The sequence below is a fragment of the Phyllobates terribilis genome, unplaced genomic scaffold (assembly GCF_046119375.1).
Source record: "Phyllobates terribilis strain yellow unplaced genomic scaffold, ASM4611937v1 Scaffold_49__1_contigs__length_9717188, whole genome shotgun sequence".
NCBI lineage: Eukaryota > Metazoa > Chordata > Amphibia > Anura > Dendrobatidae > Phyllobates > Phyllobates terribilis.
Genome location: NW_027362809.1, coordinates 7,951,436 through 7,973,305, shown reverse-complemented (window position 1 = coordinate 7,973,305; position 21,870 = coordinate 7,951,436). Strand labels below are relative to the sequence as shown.

Sequence of the window (21,870 nt, the reverse complement as noted above, 5' to 3'; positions counted from 1 at the left end):
GTTTCCTCCCTTCCTGTCTCCATAGTTGCGTCGTATGTATCTATTACAGGAAACAACAAAAACCTTATGATTCTTATAAAGGGGCAATACAAGACCCCAAAAGAGTCTCCATGCTGAAGGAGTTAATGCCCCCTGCGCCCAGTAATGGGGCCTCCACATACCTCCACCTGCAGAGCCGCCACCACATATATGGCTGCTCTGTGCGCACAGGAGCTGTGATGAGGTCACAGGAGGGGAGGAGTCAGGGGTCACATGATCAGGGGTCACATGATCAGGGGCCTCAGTGGATGCAGGACTCTGCTGTGCTGGTTGTCATGGTACTGGATGAGCTGAAGTTTATGTGTGGGGTCAGGAGGGGTTTACAGTGTGGATGTAGCAGAGCCGCGTGTGTACGAGGTGTACGGAGCGGAGCCGCGTGTGTACGAGGTGTACGGAGCAGAGCCGCGTGTGTACGAGGCGTACGGAGCGGAGCCGCGTGTGTACGAGGTGTACGGAGCAGAGCCGTGTGTGTACGAGGTGTACGGAGCAGAGCCGTGTGTGTACGAGGTGTACGGAGCAGAGCCGCGTCTGTACGAGGTGTACGGAGCAGAGCCGCGTGAGTACGAGGTGTACGGAGCAGAGCCGCGTGTGTACGAGGTGTACGGAGCAGAGCCGCGTGTGTACGAGGTGTACGGAGCGGAGCTGTGTGTGTACGAGGTGTACGGAGCAGAGCCGCGTGAGTACGAGGTGTACGGAGCAGAGCCGCGTGTGTACGAGGTGTACGGAGCAGAGCCGCGTGTGTACGAGGTGTACGGAGCAGAGCCGCGTGTGTACGAGGTGTACGGAGCAGAGCCGCGTGTGTACGAGGTGTACGGAGCAGAGCCGCGTGAGTACGAGGTGTACGGATCAGAGCCGCGTGTGTACGAGGTGTACGGAGCAGAGCCGCGTGTGTACGAGGTGTACGGAGCAGAGCCGCGTGTGTACGAGGTGTACGGAGCAGAGCCGTGTGTGTACGAGGTGTACGGAGCGGAGCCGTGTGTGTACGAGGTGTACGGAGCAGAGCCGTGTGTGTACGAGGTGTACGGAGCGGAGCCGCGCGTGTGTACGAGGTGTACGGAGCGGAGCCGTGCGTGTACGAGGTGTACGGAGCGGAGCCGCGCGTGTGTACGAGGTGTACGGAGCGGAGCCGCGCGTGTACGAGGTGTACGGAGCGGAGCCGCGCGTGTACGAGGTGTACGGAGCGGAGTCGCGCGTGTACGAGGTGTACGGAGCGGAGTCGCGCGTGTACGAGGTGTACGGAGCGGAGACGCGTGTGTACGAGGTGTACGGAGCGGAGACGCGTGTGTACGAGGTGTACGGAGCGGAGCCGCGTGTGTACGAGGTGTACGGAGCAGAGCCGCGTGTGTACGAGGTGTACGGAGCAGAGCCGCGTGTGTACGAGGTGTACGGAGCAGAGCCGCGTGTGTACGAGGTGTACGGAGCAGAGCCGCGTGTGTACGAGGTGTACGGAGCAGAGCCGCGTGTGTACGAGGTGTACGGAGCAGAGCCGCGTGTGTACGAGGTGTACGGAGCAGAGCCGCGTGTGTACGAGGTGTACGGAGCAGAGCCGCGTGTGTACGAGGTGTACGGAGCAGAGCCGCGTGTGTACGAGGTGTACGGAGCAGAGCCGCGTGTGTACGAGGTGTACGGAGCAGAGCCGCGTGTGTACGAGGTGTACGGAGCAGAGCCGCGTGTGTACGAGGTGTACGGAGCAGAGCCGCGTGTGTACGAGGTGTACGGAGCAGAGCCGCGTGTGTACGAGGTGTACGGAGCAGAGCCGCGTGTGTACGAGGTGTACGGAGCAGAGCCGCGTGTGTACGAGGTGTACGGAGCAGAGCCGCGTGTGTACGAGGTGTACGGAGCAGAGCCGCGTGTGTACGAGGTGTACGGAGCAGAGCCGCGTGTGTACGAGGTGTACGGAGCAGAGCCGCGTGTGTACGAGGTGTACGGAGCAGAGCCGCGTGTGTACGAGGTGTACGGAGCAGAGCCGTGTGTGTACGAGGAGTACGGAGCAGAGCCGTGTGTGTACGAGGTGTACGGAGCAGAGCCGTGTGTGTACGAGGTGTACGGAGCAGAGCCGTGTGTGTACGAGGTGTACGGAGCAGAGCCGTGTGTGTAATAGGTGTACGGAGCAGAGTCGCCTGTGTACGAGGTGTACGGAGCAGAGCCGCGTGTGTACGAGGTGTACGGAGCGAAGCCGCGTGTGTACGAGGTATACGGAGCGAAGCCGCGTGTGTACGACGTGTACGGAGCGGAGCCGCGCGTGTACGAGGCGTACGGAGCAGAGCCGCGTGTGTACGAGGCGTACGGAGCGGAGCCGCGCGTGTATGAGGTGGAGCCGCGCGTGTACGAGGTGTACGGAGCGGAGCCGCGCGTGTACGAGGTGTACGGAGCGGAGCCGCGCGTGTACGAGGTGTACGGAGCAGAGCCGCGCGTGTACGAGGTGTACGCATCAGAGCCGCGCGTGTACGAGGCGTACGCATCGGAGCCGCGCGTGTACGAGGCGTACGGAGCGGAGCCGCGCGTGTACGAGGCGTACGGAGAGGAGCCGAGCTTGTACGAGGCGTACGGAGCGGAGCCGCGCGTGTACGAGGCGTACGGAGCGGAGCCGCGCGTGTACGAGGCGTACGGAGCGGAGCCGCGCGTGTACGAGGCGTACGGAGCGGAGCCGCGCGTGTACGAGGCGTACGGAGCGAAGCCGCGAGTGTACGAGGCGTACGGAGCGGAGCCGCGCGTGTACGAGGCGTACGGATCGGAGCCGCGCGTGTACGATGCGTACGGAGCGGAGCCGCGCGTGTACGAGGCGTACGGAGCGGAGCCGCGCGTGTACGAGGCGTACGGAGCCGAGCGTGTACGAAGCGTACGGAGCGGAGCCGCGCGTGTACGAGGCGTACGGAGCCGAGCCGAGCGTGTACGAGGCGTACGGAGCGGAGCCGCGCGTTTACGAGGCGTACGGAGCGGAGCCGCGCGTGTACGAGGCGTACGGAGCGGAGCCGCGCGTGTACGAGGCGTACGGAGCGGAGCCTCGCATGTACGAGGCGTACGGAGCGAGCCGCGCGTGTACGAGGCGTGCGGAGCCGCGCTTGTACGAGGCGCACGGAGCGGAGCCGCGCTTGTACGAGGCGCACGGAGCGGAGCCGCGCGTGTACGAGGCGCACGGAGCGGAGCCGCGCTTGTACGAGGCGTACGGAGTGGAGCCGCGCGTGTACGAGGCGTACGGAGCGGAGCCGCGCGTGTACGAGGCGTACGGAGCGGAGCCGCGCGTGTACGAGGCGTGCGGAGCCGCGCTTGTACGAGGCGCACGGAGCGGAGCCGCGCGTGTACGAGGCGCACGGAGCGGAGCCGCGCTTGTGCGAGGCGTACGGAGCGGAGCCGCGCGTGTACGAGGCGTGCGGAACCGCGCTTGTACGAGGCGCACGGAGCGGAGCCGAGCTTGTACGAGGCGTACGGAGCGGAGCCGCGCGTGTACGAGGCGTACGGAGCGGAGCCGCGCGTGTACGAGGTGTACGGAGCGGAGCTGCGCGTGTACGAGGTGTACGGAGCGGAGCCGCGCGTGTACGAGGTGTACGGAGCGGAGCCGCGCGTGTACGAGGTGTACGGAGCGGAGCCGCGCGTGTACGAGGTGTACGGAGCGGAGCCGCGCGTGTACGAGGTGTACGGAGCGGAGCCGCGCGTGTACGAGGTGTACGGAGCGGAGCCGCGCGTGTACGAGGCGTACGGAGCGGAGCCACGTGTGTACGAGGCGTACGGAGCGGAGCCGCGCGTGTACGAGGCGTACGGAGTGGAGCCGCGCGTGTACGAGGTGTACGGAGCGGAGCCGCGCGTGTACGAGGTGTACGGAGCGGAGCCTTGTGTGTACGAGGTGTACGGAATGGAGCCGCGCGTGTACGAGGTGTACGGAGCGGAGCCGCGCGTGTACGAGGTGTACGGAGCGGACCCGCGCATGTACGAGGCGTGCGGAGCCGCGCGTGTACGAGGCGTGCGGAGCCGGGCTTGTACGAGGCGCACGGAGCGGAGCCGCGCTTGTACGAGGCGTACGCAGCGGAGCCGCACGTGTACGAGGCGTACGGAGCGGAGCCGCGCGTGTACGAGGCGTACGGAGCGGAGCCGGGCGTGTACGAGGCGTACGGAGCGGAGCCGCGCGTGTACGAGGTGTACGGAGCGGAGCAGCGCGTGTACGAGGCGCACGGAGCGGAGCCGCGCGTCTACGAGGCGCACGGAGCGGAGCCGCGTGTCTACGAGGCGAGCGGAGCCGCGCGTCTACGAGGCGTACGGAGCGGAGCCTTGTGTGTACGAGGTGTACGGAACGGAGCCTTGTGTGTACGAGGTGTACGGAACGGAGCCTTGTGTGTACGAGGCGTACGGAGCGGAGCCGCGCGTGTACGAGGCGTACGGAGCGGAGCCGTGCGTGTACGAGGCGTGCGGAGCCGCGCTTGTACGAGGCGCACGGAACGGAGCCGCGCTTGTACGAGGCGCACGTAGCGGAGCCGCGCGTCTACGAGGCGCACGGAGCGGAACCGCGCATCTACGAGGCGCACGGAGCGGAGCCGCGCGTCTACGAGGCATACGGAGCGGAGCCTTGTGTGTACGAGGTGTAAGGAGCGGAGCCTTGTGTGTACGAGGTGTAAGGAATGGAGCCTTGTGTGTACGAGGTGTAAGGAGCGGAGCCGAGAGTGTACGAGGTGTACGGAGCGGAGCCTTGTGTGTACGAGGTGTAAGGAGCGGAGCCGAGCGTGTACGAGGCGTACGGAGCGGAGCCGCGCGTGTACGAGGCGTGCGGAGCCGCGCGTGTACGAGGCGTACGGAGTGGAGTCGCGCGTGTACGAGGCGTACGGAGCGGAGCCGCGCGTGTACGAGACGTACGGAGCGGAGCCGCGCGTGTACGAGGCGTACGGAGCGGAGCCGCCCGTGTACGAGGCGTGCGGAGCCGCGCGTGTACGAGGCGTGCGGAGCCGCGCGTGTACGAGGCGTACGGAGCGGAGCCGCGTGTGTACGAGGCGTATGGAGCGGAGCCGCGTGTGTATGAGGTGTACGGAGCGGAGCCGCGTGTGTACGAGGCGCACGGAGCAGAGCCGCGCTTGTACGAGGCGCACGGAGCGGAGCCGCGCTTGTACGAGGCGCACGGAGCGGAGCCGCGCGTCTACGAGGCGCACGGAGCGGAGCCGCGCTTGTACGAGGCGTACGGAGCGGAGCCTTGTGTGTACGAGGTGTACGGATCGGAGCCTTGTGTGTACGAGGTGTACGGAACGGAGCCTTGTGTGTACGAGGTGTACGGAACGGAGCCTTGTGTGTACGAGGTGTACGGAGCGGAGCCGCACGTGTACGAGGTGTACAGAGCGGAGCCTTGTGTGTATGAGGTGTACGGAGCGGAGCCGCGCGTGTACGAGGTGTACAGAGCGGAGCCGCGCGTGTACGAGGCGTACGGAGCAGAGCCGCGCCTGTACGAGGCGTGCGGAGCCGCGCTTGTACGAGGCGCACGGAGCGGAGCCGAGCGTGTACGAGGCGTACGGAGCGGAGCCGCGCGTGTACGAGGCGTACGGAGCGGAGCCGCGCTTGTACGAGGCGCACGTAGCGGAGCCGCGCATCTACGAGGCGCACGGAGCGGAACCGCGCATCTACGAGGCGCACGGAGCGGAGCCGCGCGTCTACGAGGCGTACGGAGCGGAGCCTTGTGTGTACGAGGCGTACGGAGCGAGCCGCGCGTGTACGAGGCGTGCGGAGCCGCGCTTGTACGAGGCGCACGAAGCGGAGCCGCGCTTGTACGAGGCGCACGGAGCGGAGCCGCGCGTGTACGAGGCGCACGGAGCGGAGCCGCGCTTGTACGAGGCGTACGGAGCGGAGCCGCGCGTGTACGAGGCGTACGGAGCGGAGCCGCGCGTGTACGAGGCGTACGGAGCGGAGCCGCGCGTGTACGAGGCGTACGGAGCGGAGCCGCGCGTGTACGAGGCGTGCGGAGCCGCGCTTGTACGAGGCGCACGGAGCGGAGCCGCGCTTGTACGAGGCGCACGGAGCGGAGCCGCGCGTGTACGAGGCGCACGGAGCGGAGCCGCGCTTGTGCGAGGCGTACGGAGCGGAGCCGCGCGTGTACGAGGCGTGCGGAACCGCGCTTGTACGAGGCGCACGGAGCGGAGCCGCGCGTGTACGAGGCGCACGGAGCGGAGCCGCGCGTGTACGAGGCGCACGGAGCGGAGCCGAGCTTGTACGAGGCGTACGGAGCGGAGCCGCGCGTGTACGAGGCGTACGGAGCGGAGCCGCGCGTGTACGAGGTGTACGGAGCGGAGCCGCGCGTGTACGAGGTGTACGGAGCGGAGCCGCGCGTGTACGAGGTGTACGGAGCGGAGCCGCGCGTGTACGAGGTGTACGGAGCGGAGCCACGCGTGTACGAGGCGTACGGAGCGGAGCCACGCGTGTACGAGGCGTACGGAGCGGAGCCGCGCGTGTACGAGGCGTACGGAGTGAAGCCGCGCGTGTACGAGGTGTACGGAGCGGAGCCGCGCGTGTACGAGGTGTACGGAGCGGAGCCTTGTGTGTACGAGGTGTACGGAATGGAGCCGCGCGTGTACGAGGTGTACGGAGCGGAGCCGCGCGTGTACGAGGTGTACGGAGCGGACCCGCGCGTGTACGAGGCGTGCGGAGCCGCGCGTGTACGAGGCGTGCGGAGCCGGGCTTGTACGAGGCGCGCGGAGCCGCGCTTGTACGAGGCGTACGCAGCGGAGCCGCGCGTGTACGAGGCGTACGGAGCGGAGCCGCGCGTGTACGAGGCGTACGGAGCGGAGCCGGGCGTGTACGAGGCGTACGGAGCGGAGCCGCGCGTGTACGAGGCGCACGGAGCGGAGCCGCACTTGTGCGAGGCGTACGGAGCGGAGCCGCGCGTGTACGAGGCGTACGGAGCGGAGCCGCGCGTGTACGAGGCGTACGGAGCCGCGCTTGTACGAGGCGCACGGAGCGGAGCCGCGCTTGTACGAGGCGCACGGAGCGGACCCGCGCGTGTACGAGGCGCACGGAGCGGAGCCGCGCTTGTACGAGGCGCAAGGAGCGGAGCCGCGCTTGTACGAGGCGCAAGGAGCGGAGCCGCACGTGTACGAGGGGTACGGAGCGGAGCCGCGCGTGTACGAGGGGTACGGAGCGGAGCCGCGCGTGTACGAGGGGTACGGAGCGGAGCCGCGCGTGTACGAGGTGTACGGAGCGGAGCAGCGCGTGTACGAGGCGCACGGAGCGGAGCCGCGCGTCTACGAGGCGTACGGAGCGGAGCCTTGTGTGTACGAGGTGTACGGAGCGGAGCCTTGTGTGTACGAGGTGTACGGAACGGAGCCTTGTGTGTACGAGGCGTACGGAGCGGAGCCGCGCGTGTACGAGGCGTACGGAGCGGAGCCGTGCGTGTACGAGGCGTGCGGAGCCGCGCTTGTACGAGGCGCACGGAACGGAGCCGCGCTTGTACGAGGCGCACGTAGCGGAGCCGCGCGTCTATGAGGCGCACGGAGCGGAACCGCGCATCTACGAGGCGCACGGAGCGGAGCCGCGCGTCTACGAGGCGTACGGAGCGGAGCCTTGTGTGTACGAGGTGTAAGGAGCGGAGCCTTGTGTGTACGAGGTGTAAGGAATGGAGCCTTGTGTGTACGAGGTGTAAGGAGCGGAGCCGAGAGTGTACGAGGTGTACGGAGCGGAGCCTTGTGTGTACGAGGTGTAAGGAGCGGAGCCAAGCGTGTACGAGGCGTACGGAGCGGAGCCGCGCGTGTACGAGGCGTGCGGAGCCGCGCGTGTACGAGGCGTGCGGAGCGGAGTTGCGCGTGTACGAGGCGTGCGGAGCCGCGCGTGTACGAGACGTACGGAGCGGAGCCGCGCGTGTACGAGGCGTACGGAGCGGAGCCGCCCGTGTACGAGGCGTGCGGAGCCGCGCGTGTACGAGGCGTACGGAGCGGAGCCGCGTGTGTACGAGGCGTATGGAGCGGAGCCGCGTGTGTATGAGGTGTACGGAGCGGAGCCGCGTGTGTACGAGGCGCACGGAGCAGAGCCGCGCTTGTACGAGGCGCACGGAGCGGAGCCGCGCGTCTACGAGGCGCACGGAGCGGAGCCGCGCTTGTACGAGGCGTACGGAGCGGAGCCTTGTGTGTACGAGGTGTACGGAGCGGAGCCTTGTGTGTACGAGGTGTACGGAACGGAGCCTTGTGTGTACGAGGTGTACGGAACGGAGCCTTGTGTGTACGACGTGTACGGAGCGGAGCCGCACGTGTACGAGGTGTACAGAGCGGAGCCTTGTGTGTATGAGGTGTACGGAGCGTAGCCGCGCGTGTACGAGGTGTACAGAGCGGAGCCGCGCGTGTACGAGGCGTACGGAGCAGAGCCGCGCCTGTACGAGGCGTGCGGAGCCGCGCTTCTACGAGGCGCGCGGAGCCGAGCGTGTACGAGGCGTACGGAGCGGAGCCGCGCGTGTACGAGGCGTGCGGAGCCGCGCGTGTACGAGGCGTACGGAGCGGAGCCGCGCGTGTACGAGGCGTACGGAGCGGAGCCGCGCGTGTACGAGGCGTACGGAGCGGATCCGCGCGTGTACGAGGCGTACGGAGCGGAGCCGCGCTTGTACGAGGCGTACGGAGAGGAGCCGCGCGTGTACGAGGCGTACGGAGCGGAGCCGCGCTTGTATGAGGCGCACGGAGCGGAGCCGCGCGTCTACGAGGCGCACGGAGCGGAGCCGCGCTTGTACGAGGCGTACGGAGCGGAGCCTTGTGTGTACGAGGTGTACGGAGCGGAGCCTTGTGTGTACGAGGTGTACGGAACGGAGCCTTGTGTGTACGAGGTGTACGGAGCGGAGCCGCACGTGTACGAGGCGTACGGAGCGGAGCCGCGCGTGTACGAGGCGTGCGTAGCCGCGCTTGTACGAGGCGCACGGAGCGGAGCCGCGCTTGTACGAGGCGCACGGAGCGGAGCCGCGCTTGTACGAGGCGCACGGAGCGGAGCCGCGCGTGTACGAGGCGCACGGAGCGGAGCCGCGCTTGTACGAGGCGTACGGAGCGGAGCCGCGCGTGTACGAGGCGTACGGAGCGGAGCCGCGCGTGTATGAGGCGTACGGAGCGGAGCCGCGCGTGTACGAGGCGTACGGAGCGGAGCCGCGCGTGTACGAGGCGTACGGAGCGGAGCCGCGCGTGTACGAGCCGTACGGAGCGGAGCCGCGCGTGTACGAGGCGCACGGAGCGGAGCCGCGCTTGTACGAGGCGTACGGAGCGGAGCCGCGCGTGTACGAGGCGTACGGAGCGGAGCCGCGCGTGTACGAGGCGTGCGGAGCTGCGCTTGTACGAGGCGCACGGAGCGGAGCCGCGCTTGTACGAGGCGCACTTAGCGGAGCCGCGCGTCTACGAGGCGCACGGAGCGCAGCCGCGTGTCTACGAGGCGCACGGAGCGGAGCCGCGCTTGTACGAGGCGTACGGAGCGGAGCTTTGTGTGTACGAGGTGTACGGAGCGGAGCCGCGTGTGTACGAGGTGTACGGAGCGGAGCCGCGCGTGTACGAAGCGTACGGAGCGGAGCCGCGCTTGTACGAGGCGTACGGAGCGGAGCCGCGCGTGTACGAGGCGTACGGAGCGGAGCCGCGCGTGTACGAGGCGTACGGAGCGGAGCCGCGCGTGTACGAGGCGTACGGAGCGGAGCCGCGCGTGTACGAGGCATACGGAGCGGAGCCGCGCGTGTACGAGGCGTACGGAGCGGAGCCGCGCGTGTAAGAGGCGTACGGAGCGGGGCCGCGCGTGTACGAGGCGTACGGAGCGGAGCCGAGCGTGTACGAGGCGTACGGAGCTGAGCCTTATGTGTACGAGGTGTACGGAACGGAGCCGCGCGTGTACGAGGTGTACGGAGCGGAGCAGCGCGTGTACGAGGCGTACGGAGCGGAGCTGTGCGTGTACGAGGCGTACGGAGCGGAGCCACGCGTGTACGAGGCGTATGGAGCGGAGCCGCGCTTTTACGAGGCGCACTTAGCGGAGCCGCGCGTCTACGAGGCGCACGGAGCGGAGCCGCGCTTGTACGAGGCGTACGGAGCGGAGCTTTGTGTGTACGAGGTGTATGGAGCGGAGCCGCGTGTGTACGAGGTGTACGGAGCGGAGCCGCGCGTGTACGAAGCGTACGGAGCGGAGCCGCGCTTGTACGAGGCGTACGGAGTGGAGCCGCGCGTGTACGAGGCGTACGGAGCGGAGCCGCACGTGTACGAGGCGTACGGAGCGGAGCCGCACGTGTACGAGGCGTACGGAGCGGAGCCGCGCGTGTACGAGGCGTACGGAGCGGAGCCGCGCGTGTACGAGGCGTACGGAGCGGGGCCGCGCGTTTACGAGGCGTACGGAGCGGAGCCGAGCGTGTACGAGGCGTATGGAGCGGAGCCGCGCGTGTACGAGGCGTGCGGAACCGTGGTTGTACGAGGCGCACGGAGCGGAGCCGCGCTTGTACGAGGCGCACGTAGCGGACCCGCGCGTCTACGAGGCGTACGGAGCGGAGCCGCGCTTGTACGAGGCGTACGGAGCGGAGCCTTGTGTGTACGAGGTGTACGGAGCGGAGTCTTGTGTGTACGAGGTGTACGGAACGGAGCCTTGTGTGTACGAGGTGTACGGAGCGGAGCCGCGCGTGTACGAGGCGTACGGAGCGGAGCCGCGCGTGTACGAGGCGTACGGAGCTGAGCCGCGCGTGTACGAGGTGTACGGAGCGGAGCCGCGCGTGTACGAGGGGTACGGAGCGGAGCCGCGCGTGTACGAGGCGTGCGGAGCCGCGCTTGTACGAGGCGCACGGAGCGGAGCCGCGCTTGTACGAGGCGTACGGAGCGGAGCCTTGTGTGTACGAAGTGTACGGAGCGGAGCCTTGTGTGTACGAGGTGTACGGAACGGAGCCTTGTGTGTACGAGGTGTACGGAGCGGAGCCTTGTGTGTACGAGGTGTACGGAGCGGAGCCTTGTGTGTACGAGGTGTACGGAACGGAGCCTTGTGTGTACGAGGTGTACGGAGCGGAGCCTTGTGTGTACGAGGTGTACGGAGCGGAGCCTTGTGTGTACGAGGTGTACGGAGCGGAGCCTTGTGTGTACGAGGTGTACGGAACGGAGCCTTGTGTGTACGAGGTGTATGGAGCGGAGCCGCGCGTGTACGAGGTGTACGGAGCGGAGCCGCACGTGTACGAGGCGTACGGTGCGGAGTCGCGCGTGTACGAGGTGTACGGAGCGGAGCCGCGCGTGTACGAGGCTTGCGGAGCCGCGCTTGTACGAGGCGTACGGAACGGAGCCGCGCGTGTACGAGGCGTACGGAGCGGAGCCGCGCGTATACGAGGCGTACGGAGCGGAGACGCGCGTGTACGAGGTGTACGGAGCGGAGCCGCGCGTGTACGAGGCGTACGGAGCGGAGCAGCGCGTTTACGAGGCGTATGGAGCGGAGCCGCCCGTGTACGAGGCGTACGGAGCGGAGCCGCGCGTGTACGAGACGTACGGAGCGGAGCCGCGCGTGTACGAGACGTACGGAGCGGAGCCGCGCGTGTACGAGGCGTACGGAGCGGAGCCGCGCGTGTACGAGGCGTACGGAGCGAGCCGCGCGTGTACGAGGCGTGCGGAGCCGCGCGTGTACGAGGTGTACGGAGCGGAGCCGCGCGTGTACGAGGTGTACGGAGCGGAGCCTTGTGTGTACGAGGTGTACGGAATGGAGCCGCGCGTGTACGAGGTGTACGGAGCGGAGCCGCGCGTGTACGAGGTGTACGGAGCGGACCCGCGCGTGTACGAGGCGTGCGGAGCCGCGCGTGTACGAGGCGTGCGGAGCGGAGCCGCACTTGTGCGAGGCGTACGGAGCGGAGCCGCGCGTGTACGAGGCGTACGGAGCGGAGCCGCACTTGTGCGAGGCGTACGGAGCGGAGCCGCGCGTGTACGAGGCGTACGGAGCGGAGCCGCGCGTGTACGAGGGGTACGGAGCCGCGCTTGTACGAGGTGCACGGAGCGGAGCCGCGCTTGTACGAGGCGCACGGAGCGGAGCCGCGCGTGTACGAGGCGCACGGAGCGGAGCCGCGCGTGTACGAGGCGCACGGAGAGGAGCCGCGCTTGTACGAGGCGCAAGGAGCGGAGCCGCGCTTGTACGAGGCGCAAGGAGCGGAGCCGCACGTGTACGAGGGGTACGGAGCGGAGCCGCGCGTGTACGAGGGGTACGGAGCGGAGCCGCGCGTGTACGAGGTGTACGGAGCGGAGCAGCGCGTGTACGAGGCGCACGGAGCGGAGCCGCGCGTCTACGAGGCGCACGGAGCGGAGCCGCGTGTCTACGAGGCGAGCGGAGCCGCGCGTCTACGAGGCGTACGGAGCGGAGCCTTGTGTGTACGAGGTGTACGGAGCGGAGCCTTGTGTGTACGAGGTGTACGGAACGGAGCCTTGTGTGTACGAGGCGTACGGAGCGGAGCCGCGCGTGTACGAGGCGTGCGGAGCCGCGCTTGTACGAGGCGCACGGAACGGAGCCGCGCTTGTACGAGGCGCACGTAGCGGAGCCGCGCGTCTACGAGGCGCACGGAGCGGAACCGCGCATCTACGAGGCGCACGGAGCGGAGCCGCGCGTCTACGAGGCGTACGGAGCGGAGCCTTGTGTGTACGAGGTGTAAGGAGCGGAGCCTTGTGTGTACGAGGTGTAAGGAATGGAGCCTTGTGTGTACGAGGTGTAAGGAGCGGAGCCGAGAGTGTACGAGGTGTACGGAGCGGAGCCTTGTGTGTACGAGGTGTAAGGAGCGGAGCCGAGCGTGTACGAGGCGTACGGAGCGGAGCCGCGCGTGTACGAGGCGTGCGGAGCCGCGCGTGTACGAGGCGTACGGAGCGGAGTCGCGCGTGTACGAGGCGTACGGAGCGGAGCCGCGCGTGTACGAGACGTACGGAGCGGAGCCGCGCGTGTACGAGGCGTACGGAGCGGAGCCGCCCGTGTACGAGGCGTGCGGAGCCGCGCGTGTACGAGGCGTACGGAGCGGAGCCGCGTGTGTACGAGGCGTATTGAGCGGAGCCGCGTGTGTATGAGGTGTACGGAGCGGAGCCGCGTGTGTACGAGGCGCACGGAGCAGAGCCGCGCGTCTACGAGGCGCACGGAGCGGAGCCGCGCTTGTACGAGGCGTACGGAGCGGATCCTTGTGTGTACGAGGTGTACGGAGCGGAGCCTTGTGTGTACGAGGTGTACGGAACGGAGCCTTGTGTGTACGAGGTGTACGGAACGGAGCCTTGTGTGTACGAGGTGTACGGAGCGGAGCCGCACGTGTACGAGGTGTACAGAGTGGAGCCTTGTGTGTATGAGGTGTACGGAGCGGAGCCGCGCGTGTACGAGGTGTACAGAGCGGAGCCGCGCGTGTACGAGGCGTACGGAGCAGAGCCGCGCCTGTACGAGGCGAGCGGAGCCGCGCTTGTACGAGGCGCACGGAGCGGAGCCGAGCGTGTACGAGGCGTACGGAGCGGAGCCGCGCGTGTACGAGGCGTACGGCGCGGAGCCGCGCGTGTACGAGGCGTACGGAGCGGAGCCGCGCTTGTACGAGGCGTACGGAGTGGAGCCGCACGTGTACGAGGCGTACGGAGCGGAGCCGCGCTTGTATGAGGCGCACGGAGCGGAGCCGCGCGTCTACGAGGCGCACGGAGCGGAGCCGCGCGTCTACGAGGCGTACGGAGCGGATCCGCGCTTGTACGAGGCGTACGGAGCGGAGCCTTGTGTGTACGAGGTGTACGGAGCGGAGCCTTGTGTGTACGAGGTGTACGGAACGGAGCCTTGTGTGTACGAGGTGTACGGAGTGGAGCCGCACGTGTACGAGGCGTACGGAGCGGAGACGCGCGTGTACGAGGCGTGCGGAGCCGCGCTTGTACGAGGCGCACGGAGCGGAGCCGCGCTTGTACGAGGCGCACGGAGCGGAGCCGCGCTTGTACGAGGCGCACGGAGCGGAGCCGCGCGTGTACGAGGCGCACGGAGCGGAGCCGCGCTTGTACGAGGTGTACGGAGCGGAGCCGCGCGTGTACGAGGCGTACGGAGCGGAGCCGCGCGTGTACGAGGCGTACGGAGCGGAGTCGCGCGTGTACGAGCCGTACGGAGCGGAGCCGCGCGTGTACGAGGCTCACGGAGCGGAGCCGCGCTTGTACGAGGCGTACGGAGCGGAGCCGCGCGTGTACGAGGCGTACGGAGCGGAGCCGCGCGTGTACGAGGCGTACGAAGCGGAGCCGCGCGTGTACGAGGCGTACGGAGCGGAGCCGCGCGTGTACGAGGCGTACGGAGCGGAGCCGCGCGTGTACGAGGCGTACGGAGCGGAGCCGCACGTGTACGAGGTGTACGGAGCGGAGCCTTGTGTGTACGAGGCGTATGGAACGGAGCCGCGCGTGTACGAGGCGCACGGAGCGGAGCCGCGCGTGTACGAGGCGTACGGAGCGGAGCCGCGCTTGTACGAGGCGCACTTAGCGGAGCCGCGCGTCTACGAGGCGCACGGAGCGGAGCCGCGCGTCTACGAGGCGTACGGAGCGGAGCCGCGCGTGTACGAGGCGTAGGGAGCGGAGCCGCGCGTGTACGAGGCGTACGGAGCTGAGCCTTATGTGTACGAGGTGTACGGAACGGAGCCGTGCGTGTACGAGGTGTACGGAGCGGAGCAGCGCGTGTACGAGGCGTACGGAGCGGAGCAGCGCGTGTACGAGGCGTATGGAGCGGAGCCGCGCATGTACGAGGCGTACGGAGCTGAGCCGCGCGTGTACGAGGTGTATGGAGCGGAGCCGCGCGTGTACGACGTGTACGGAGCGGAGCCGCGCGTGTACGAGGCGTGCGGAGCTGCGCTTGTACGAGGCGCACGGAGCGGAGCCGCGCTTGTACGAGGCGCACTTAGCGGAGCCGCGCGTCTACGAGGCGCACGGAGCGCAGCCGCGTGTCTACGAGGCGCACGGAGCGGAGCCGCGCTTGTACGAGGCGTACGGAGCGGAGCTTTGTGTGTACGAGGTGTACGGAGCGGAGCCGCGTGTGTACGAGGTGTACGGAGCGGAGCCGCGCGTGTACGAAGCGTACGGAGCGGAGCCGCGCTTGTACGAGGCGTACGGAGCGGAGCCGCGCGTGTACGAGGCGTACGGAGCGGAGCCGCGCGTGTACGAGGCGTACGGAGTGGAGCCGCGCGTGTACGAGGCGTACGGAGTGGAGCCGCGCGTGTACGAGGCGTACGGAGCGGAGCCGCGCGTGTACGAGGCGAGCGGAGCCGCGCGTGTACGAGGCGTACGGAGCGGGGCCGCGCGTTTACGAGGCGTACGGAGCGGAGCCGAGCGTGTAAGAGGCGTACGGAGCTGAGCCTTATGTGTACGAAGTGTACGGAACGGAGCCGCGCGTGTACGAGGTGTACGGAGCGGAGCAGCGCGTGTACGAGGCGTATGGAGCGGAGCCGCGCGTGTACGAGGCATACGGAGCAGAGCAGCGCGTGTACGAGGCGTACGGAGCGGAGCCACGCGTGTACGAGGCGTACGGAGCGGAGCCGCGCGTGTACGAGGCGTACGGAGCGGAGCCGCGCGTGTACGAGGCGTATGGAGCGGAGCCGCGCTTGTACGAGGCGAACTTAGCGGAGCCGCGCGTCTACGAGGCACACGGAGCGCAGCCGCGCGTCTACGAGGCGCACGGAGCGGAGCCGCGCTTGTACGAGGCGTACGGAGCGGAGCTTTGTGTGTACGAGGTGTACGGAGCGGAGCCGCGCGTGTACGAAGCGTACGGAGCGGAGCCGCGCTTGTACGAGGCGTACGGAGTGGAGCCGCGCGTGTACGAGGCGTACGGAGCGGAGCCGCACGTGTACGAGGCTTACGGAGCGGAGCCGCACGTGTACGAGGCGTACGGAGCGGATCCGCGCGTGTACGAGGCGTACGGAGCGGAGCCGCGCGTGTACGAGGCGTACGGAGCGGGGCCGCGCGTTTACGAGGCGTACGGAGCGGAGCCGAGCGTGTACGAGGCGTACGGAGCGGAGCCGCGCGTGTACGAGGCGTGCGGAACCGTGCTTGTACGAGGCGCACGGAGCGGAGCCGCGCTTCTACGAGGCGCACGTAGCGGACCCGCGCGTCTACGAGGCGCACGGAGCGGAGCCGCGCGTCTACGAGGCGTACGGAGCGGAGCCGCGCTTGTACGAGGCGTACGGAGCGGAGCCTTGTGTGTACGAGGTGTACGGAGCGGAGTCTTGTGTGTACGAGGTGTACGGAACGGAGCCTTGTGTGTACGAGGTGTACGGAGCGGAGCCGCGCGTGTACGAGGCGTACGGAGCGGAGCCGCGCGTGTACGAGGCGTACGGAGCTGAGCCGCGCGTGTACGAGGTGTACGGAGTGGAGCCGCGCGTGTACCAGGGGTACGGAGCGGAGCCGCACGTGTACGAGGCGTGCGGAGCCGCGCTTGTACGAGGCGCACGGAGCGGAGCCGCGCTTGTACGAGGCGTACGGAGCGGAGCCTTGTGTGTACGAGGTGTACGGAGCGGAGCCTTGTGTGTACGAGGTGTACGGAACGGAGCCTTGTGTGTACGAGGTGTACGGAGCGGAGCCTTGTGTGTACGAGGTGTACGGAGCGGAGCCTTGTGTGTACGAGGTGTACGGAGCGGAGCCTTGTGTGTACGAGGTGTACGGAACGGAGCCTTGTGTGTACGAGGTGTACGGAGCGGAGCCGCGCGTGTACGAGGTGTACGGAGCGGAGCCGCGCGTGTACGAGGCGTACGGTGCGGAGTCGCGCGTGTACGAGGCTTGCGGAGCCGCGCTTGTACGAGGCGTACGGAGCGGAGCCGCGCGTATACGAGGCGTACGGAGCGGAGACGCGCGTGTACGAGGCGTACGGAGCGGAGCCGCGCGTGTACGAGGCGTACGGAGCTGAGCCGCGCGTGTACGAGGCGTACGGAGCTGAGCCGCGCGTGTACGAGGCGTACGGAGCGGAGCCGCGCGTGTACGAGACGTACGGAGCGGAGCCGCGCGTGTACGAGACGTACGGAGCGGAGCCGCGCGTGTACGAGGCGTACGGAGCGGAGCCGCGCGTGTACGAGGCGTACGGAGCCGAGCCGAGCGTGTACGAGGCGTACGGAGCGGAGCCGCGCGTTTACGAGGCGTACGGAGCGGAGCCGCGTGTGTACGAGGCGTACGGAGCGGAGCCGCGCGTGTACGAGGCGTACGGAGCGGAGCCGCGCGTGTACGAGGCGTACGGAGCGGAGCCTCGCGTGTACGAGGCGTACGGAGCGAGCCGCGCGTGTACGAGGCGTGCGGAGCCGCGCTTGTACGAGGCGCACGGAGCGGAGCCGCGCTTGTACGAGGCGCACGGAGCGGAGCCGCGCGTGTACGAGGCGCACGGAGCGGAGCCGCGCTTGTACGAGGCGTACGGAGCGGAGCCGCGCGTGTACGAGGCGTACGGAGCGGAGCCGCGCGTGTACGAGGCGTACGGAGCGGAGCCGCGCGTGTACGAGGCGCACGGAGCGGAGCCGCGCTTGTACGAGGCGCACGGAGCGGAGCCGCGCGTGTACGATGCGCACGGAGCGGAGCCGCGCTTGTGCGAGGCGTACGGAGCGGAGCCGCGCGTGTACGAGGCGCACGGAGCGGAGCCGCGCGTGTACGAGGCGCACGGAGCGGAGCCGCGCGTGTACGAGGTGTACGGAGCGCAGCCGCGCGTGTACGAGGTGTACGGAGCGGAGCCGCGCGTGTACGAGGTGTACGGAGCGGAGCCGCGCGTGTACGAGGCGTACGGAGCGGAGCCACGCGTGTACGAGGCGTACGGAGCGGAGCCGCGCGTGTACGAGGCGTACGGAGTGGAGCCGCGCGTGTACGAGGTGTACGCGTGGCTCCGCTAAGTGCGCCTCGTACAAGCGCGGCTCCGCTCCGTGCGCCTCGTACACGCGCGGCTCCGCTCCGTGCGCCTCGTACAAGCGCGGCTCCGCTCCGTGCGCCTCGTACAAGCGCGGCTCCGCTCCGTGCGCCTCGTACAAGCGCGGCTCCGCACGCCTCGTACACGCGTGGCTCCGCTCCGTACGCCTCGTACACGTGCGGCTCCGCTCCGTACACCTCGTACACACAAGGCTCGGTTCCGTACACCTCGTACACACAAGGCTCCGCTCCGTACACCTCGTACACACAAGGCTCCGCTCCGTACGCCTCGTACAAGCGCGGATCCGCTCCGTACGCCTCGTAGACGCGCGGCTCCGCTCCGTGCGCCTCGTAGACGCGCGGCTCCGCTCCGTGCGCCTCATACAAGCGCGGCTCCGCTCCGTACGCCTCGTACACGCGCGGCTCCACTCCGTACGCCTCGTACACGCGCGACTCCGCTCCGTACGCCTCGTACAAGCGCGGCTCCGCAAGCCTCGTACACGCGCGTCTCCGCTCCGTACGCCTCGTACACGCGCGGCTCCGCTCTGTACGCCTCGTACACGCGCGGCTCCGCTCTGTACGCCTCGTACACGCGCGGCTCCGCTCCGTACGCCTCGTACACGCTCGGCTCCGCTCCGTACACCTCGTACACACAAGGCTCCGCTCTGTACACCTCGTACACGTGCGGCTCCGCTCCGTACACCTCGTACACACAAGGCTCCGTTCCGTACACCTCGTACACACAAGGCTCCGTTCCGTACACCTCGTACACACAAGGCTCCGCTCCGTACACCTCGTACACACAAGGCTCCGCTCCGTACGCCTCGTACAAGCGCGGCTCCGCTCCGTGCGCCTCGTAGACGCGCGGCTCCGCTCCGTGCGCCTCGTACAAGCGCGGCTCCGCTCCGTGCGCCTCGTACAAGCGCGGCTCTGCTCCGTGCGCCTCGTACACACGCGGCTCCGCTCCGTACACCTCATACACACGCGGCTCCGCTCCATACGCCTCGTACACACGCGGCTCCGCTCCGTACGCCTCGTACACGCGCGGCTCCGCACGCCTCGTACACGGGCGGCTCCGCTCCGTACGTCTCGTACACGCGCGGCTCCGCTCCGTACGCCTCGTACACGCGCGACTCCGCTCCGTACGCCTCTTACACGCGCGGCTCCGCACGCCTCGTCCACGCGCGGCTCCGCTCCGTACGCCTCGTACACGCTCGGCTCCGCTCCTTACACCTCGTACACACAAGGCTCCGCTCCGTACACCTCGTACACTCTCGGCTCCGCTCCTTACACCTCGTACACACAAGGCTCCATTCCTTACACCTCGTACACACAAGGCTCCGCTCCTTACACCTCGTACACACAACGCTCCGCTCCGTGCGCCTCGTAGATGCGCGGTTCCGCTCCGTGCGCCTCGTAGACGCGCGGCTCCGCTACGTGCGCCTCGTACAAGCGCGGCTCCGTTCCGTGCGCCTCGTACAAGCGCGGCTCCGCACGCCTCGTACACGAACGGCTCCGCTCCGTACGCCTCGTACACGCGCGGCTCCGCTCCGTACGCCTCGTACACACAAGGCTCCGTTCCGTACACCTCGTACACACAAGGCTCCGCTCCGTACACCTCGTACACACGCGGCTCCGCTCCGTACGCCTCGTAGACACGCGGCTCCGCTCCGTGCGCCTCGTAGACGCGCGGCTCCGCTCCGTGCGCCTCGTACACGCGCTGCTCCGCTCCGTACGCCTCGTACACGCGCGGCTCCGCTCCGTACGCCTCGTACACGCGCGGCTCCGCTCCGTACACCTCGTACACGCGCGGCTCCGCTCCGTACCCCTCGTACACGCGCGGCTCCGCTCCGTACCCCTCGTACACGTGCGGCTCCGCTCCTTGCGCCTCGTACAAGCGCGGCTCCGCTCCTTGCGCCTCGTACACGCCCGGCTCCGCTCCGTACGCCTCGTACACGCGCGGCTCCGCTCCGTACGCCTCGTACACGCGCGGCTCCGCTGCGTATGCCTCGTACAAGCGCGGCTCCGCTCCGTGCGCCTCGTACAAGCTCGGCTCCGCTCCGTGCGCCTCGTACAAGCGCGGCTCCGCTCCGTGCGCCTCGTACAAGCCCGGCTCCGCACGCCTCGTACAGGCGCGGGTCCGCTCCGTACACCTCGTACACGCGCGGCTCCGCTCCGTACACCTCGTACACGCGCGGCTCCGCTCCGTACACCTCGTACACGCGCGGCTCCATTCCGTACACCTCGTACACACAAGGCTCCGCTCCGTACACCTCGTACACGCGCGGCTCCACTCCGTACACCTCGTACACGCGCGGCTCCACTCCGTACGCCTCGTACACGCGCGGCTCCGCTCCGTACGCCTCGTACACGCGTGGCTCCGCTCCGTACGCCTCGTACACGCGCGGCTCCGCTCCGTACGCCTCGTACACGCGCGGCTCCGCTGCGTACGCCTCGTACACGCGCGGCTCCGCTGCGTACGCCTCGTACAAGCGCGGCTCCGCTGCGTACGCCTCGTACAAGCGCGGCTCCGCTCCGTGCGCCTCGTACAAGCGCGGCTCCGCTCCGTGCGCCTCGTACAAGCCCGGCTCCGCACGCCTCGTACACGCGCGGCTCCGCACGCCTCGTACAGGCGCGGGTCCGCTCCGTACACCTCGTACACGCGCGGCTCCGCTCCGTACACCTCGTACACGCGCGGCTCCATTCCGTACACCTCATACACACAAGGCTCCGCTCCGTACACCTCGTACACGCGCGGCTCCACTCCGTACACCTCGTACACGCGCGGCTCCACTCCGTACGCCTCGTACACGCGCGGCTCCGCTCCGTACGCCTCGTACACGCGCGGCTCCGCTCCGTACGCCTCGTACACGCTTGTACGAGGCGCACGGAGCGGAGCCGAGCGTGTACGAGGCGTACGGAGCGGAGCCGCGCGTGTACGAGGCGTACAGAGCGGAGCCGCGCGTGTACGAGGCGTACGGAGCGGAGCCGCGCGTGTACGAGGCGTACGGAGCGGAGCCGCGCGTGTACGAGGCGTATGGAGCGGAGCCGCGCTTGTACGAGGCGTACGGAGCGGAGCCGCGCGTGTACGAGGCGTAGGGAGCGGAGCCGCGCTTGTATGAGGCGCACGGAGCGGAGCCGCGCGTCTACGAGGCGCACGGAGCGGAGCCGCGCGTCTACGAGGCGTACGGAGCGGATCCGCGCTTGTACGAGGCGTACGGAGCGGAGCCTTGTGTGTACGAGGTGTACGGAGCGGAGCCTTGTGTGTACGAGGTGTACGGAACGGAGCCTTGTGTGTACGAGGTGTACGGAGTGGAGCCGCACGTGTACGAGGCGTACGGAGCGGAGCCGCGCGTGTACGAGGCGTGCGGAGCCGCGCTTGTACGAGGCGCACGGAGCGGAGCCGCGCTTGTACGAGGCGCACGGAGCGGAGCCGCGCGTGTACGAGGCGCACGGAGCGGAGCCGCGCTTGTACGAGGCGTACGGAGCGGATCCGCGCGTGTACGAGGCGTACGGAGCGGAGCCGCGCGTGTACGAGCCGTACGGAGCGGAGCCGCGCGTGTACGAGACGTACGGAGCGGAGCCGCGCGTGTACGAGGCGTACGGAGCGGAGCCGCGCGTGTACGAGGCGTACGGAGCGGAGCCGCGCGTGTACGGAGCGGAGCCGCGCGTGTACGAGGCGTACGGAGCGGAGCCGCGCGTGTACGAGGCGTACGGAGCGGAGCCGCGCGTGTACGAGGCGTACGGAGCGGAGCCGCGCGTGTACGAGGTGTACGGAGCGGAGCCTTGTGTGTACGAAGGGTACGGAGCGGAGCCGCGCGTGTACGAGGCGCACGGAGCGGAGCCGCGCTTGTACGAGGCGCACGGAGCGGAGCCGCACGTGTACGAGGCGCACGGAGCGGAGCCTCGCGTGTACGAGGCGTACGGAGCTGAGCCTTATGTGTACGAGGTGTACGGAATGGAGCCGCGCGTGTACGAGGCGTACGGAGCGGAGCAGCGCGTGTACGAGGCGTATGGAGCGGAGCCGCGCGTGTACGAGGCGTACGGAGCTGAGCCGCGCGTGTACGAG

The 21,870-nt window shown here is 68.5% G+C and overlaps 1 protein-coding gene across 1 annotated transcript in view; it reads right to left on the bottom strand.

Annotated features, from left to right (window-relative positions):
* Positions 1 to 237, bottom strand: part of LOC141191685 (uncharacterized) — a 103,581-nt gene extending 103,344 nt beyond the window's left edge. Inside the window, exon 1 of the mRNA XM_073661627.1 lies at positions 162 to 237. Within this exon, the coding sequence (XP_073517728.1) occupies positions 162 to 187 (26 nt within the window). The 5' untranslated portion in view covers positions 188 to 237. The remainder of the gene's footprint in view (positions 1 to 161) is intronic.
* Positions 238 to 21,870: the final 21,633 nt, after the last annotated feature.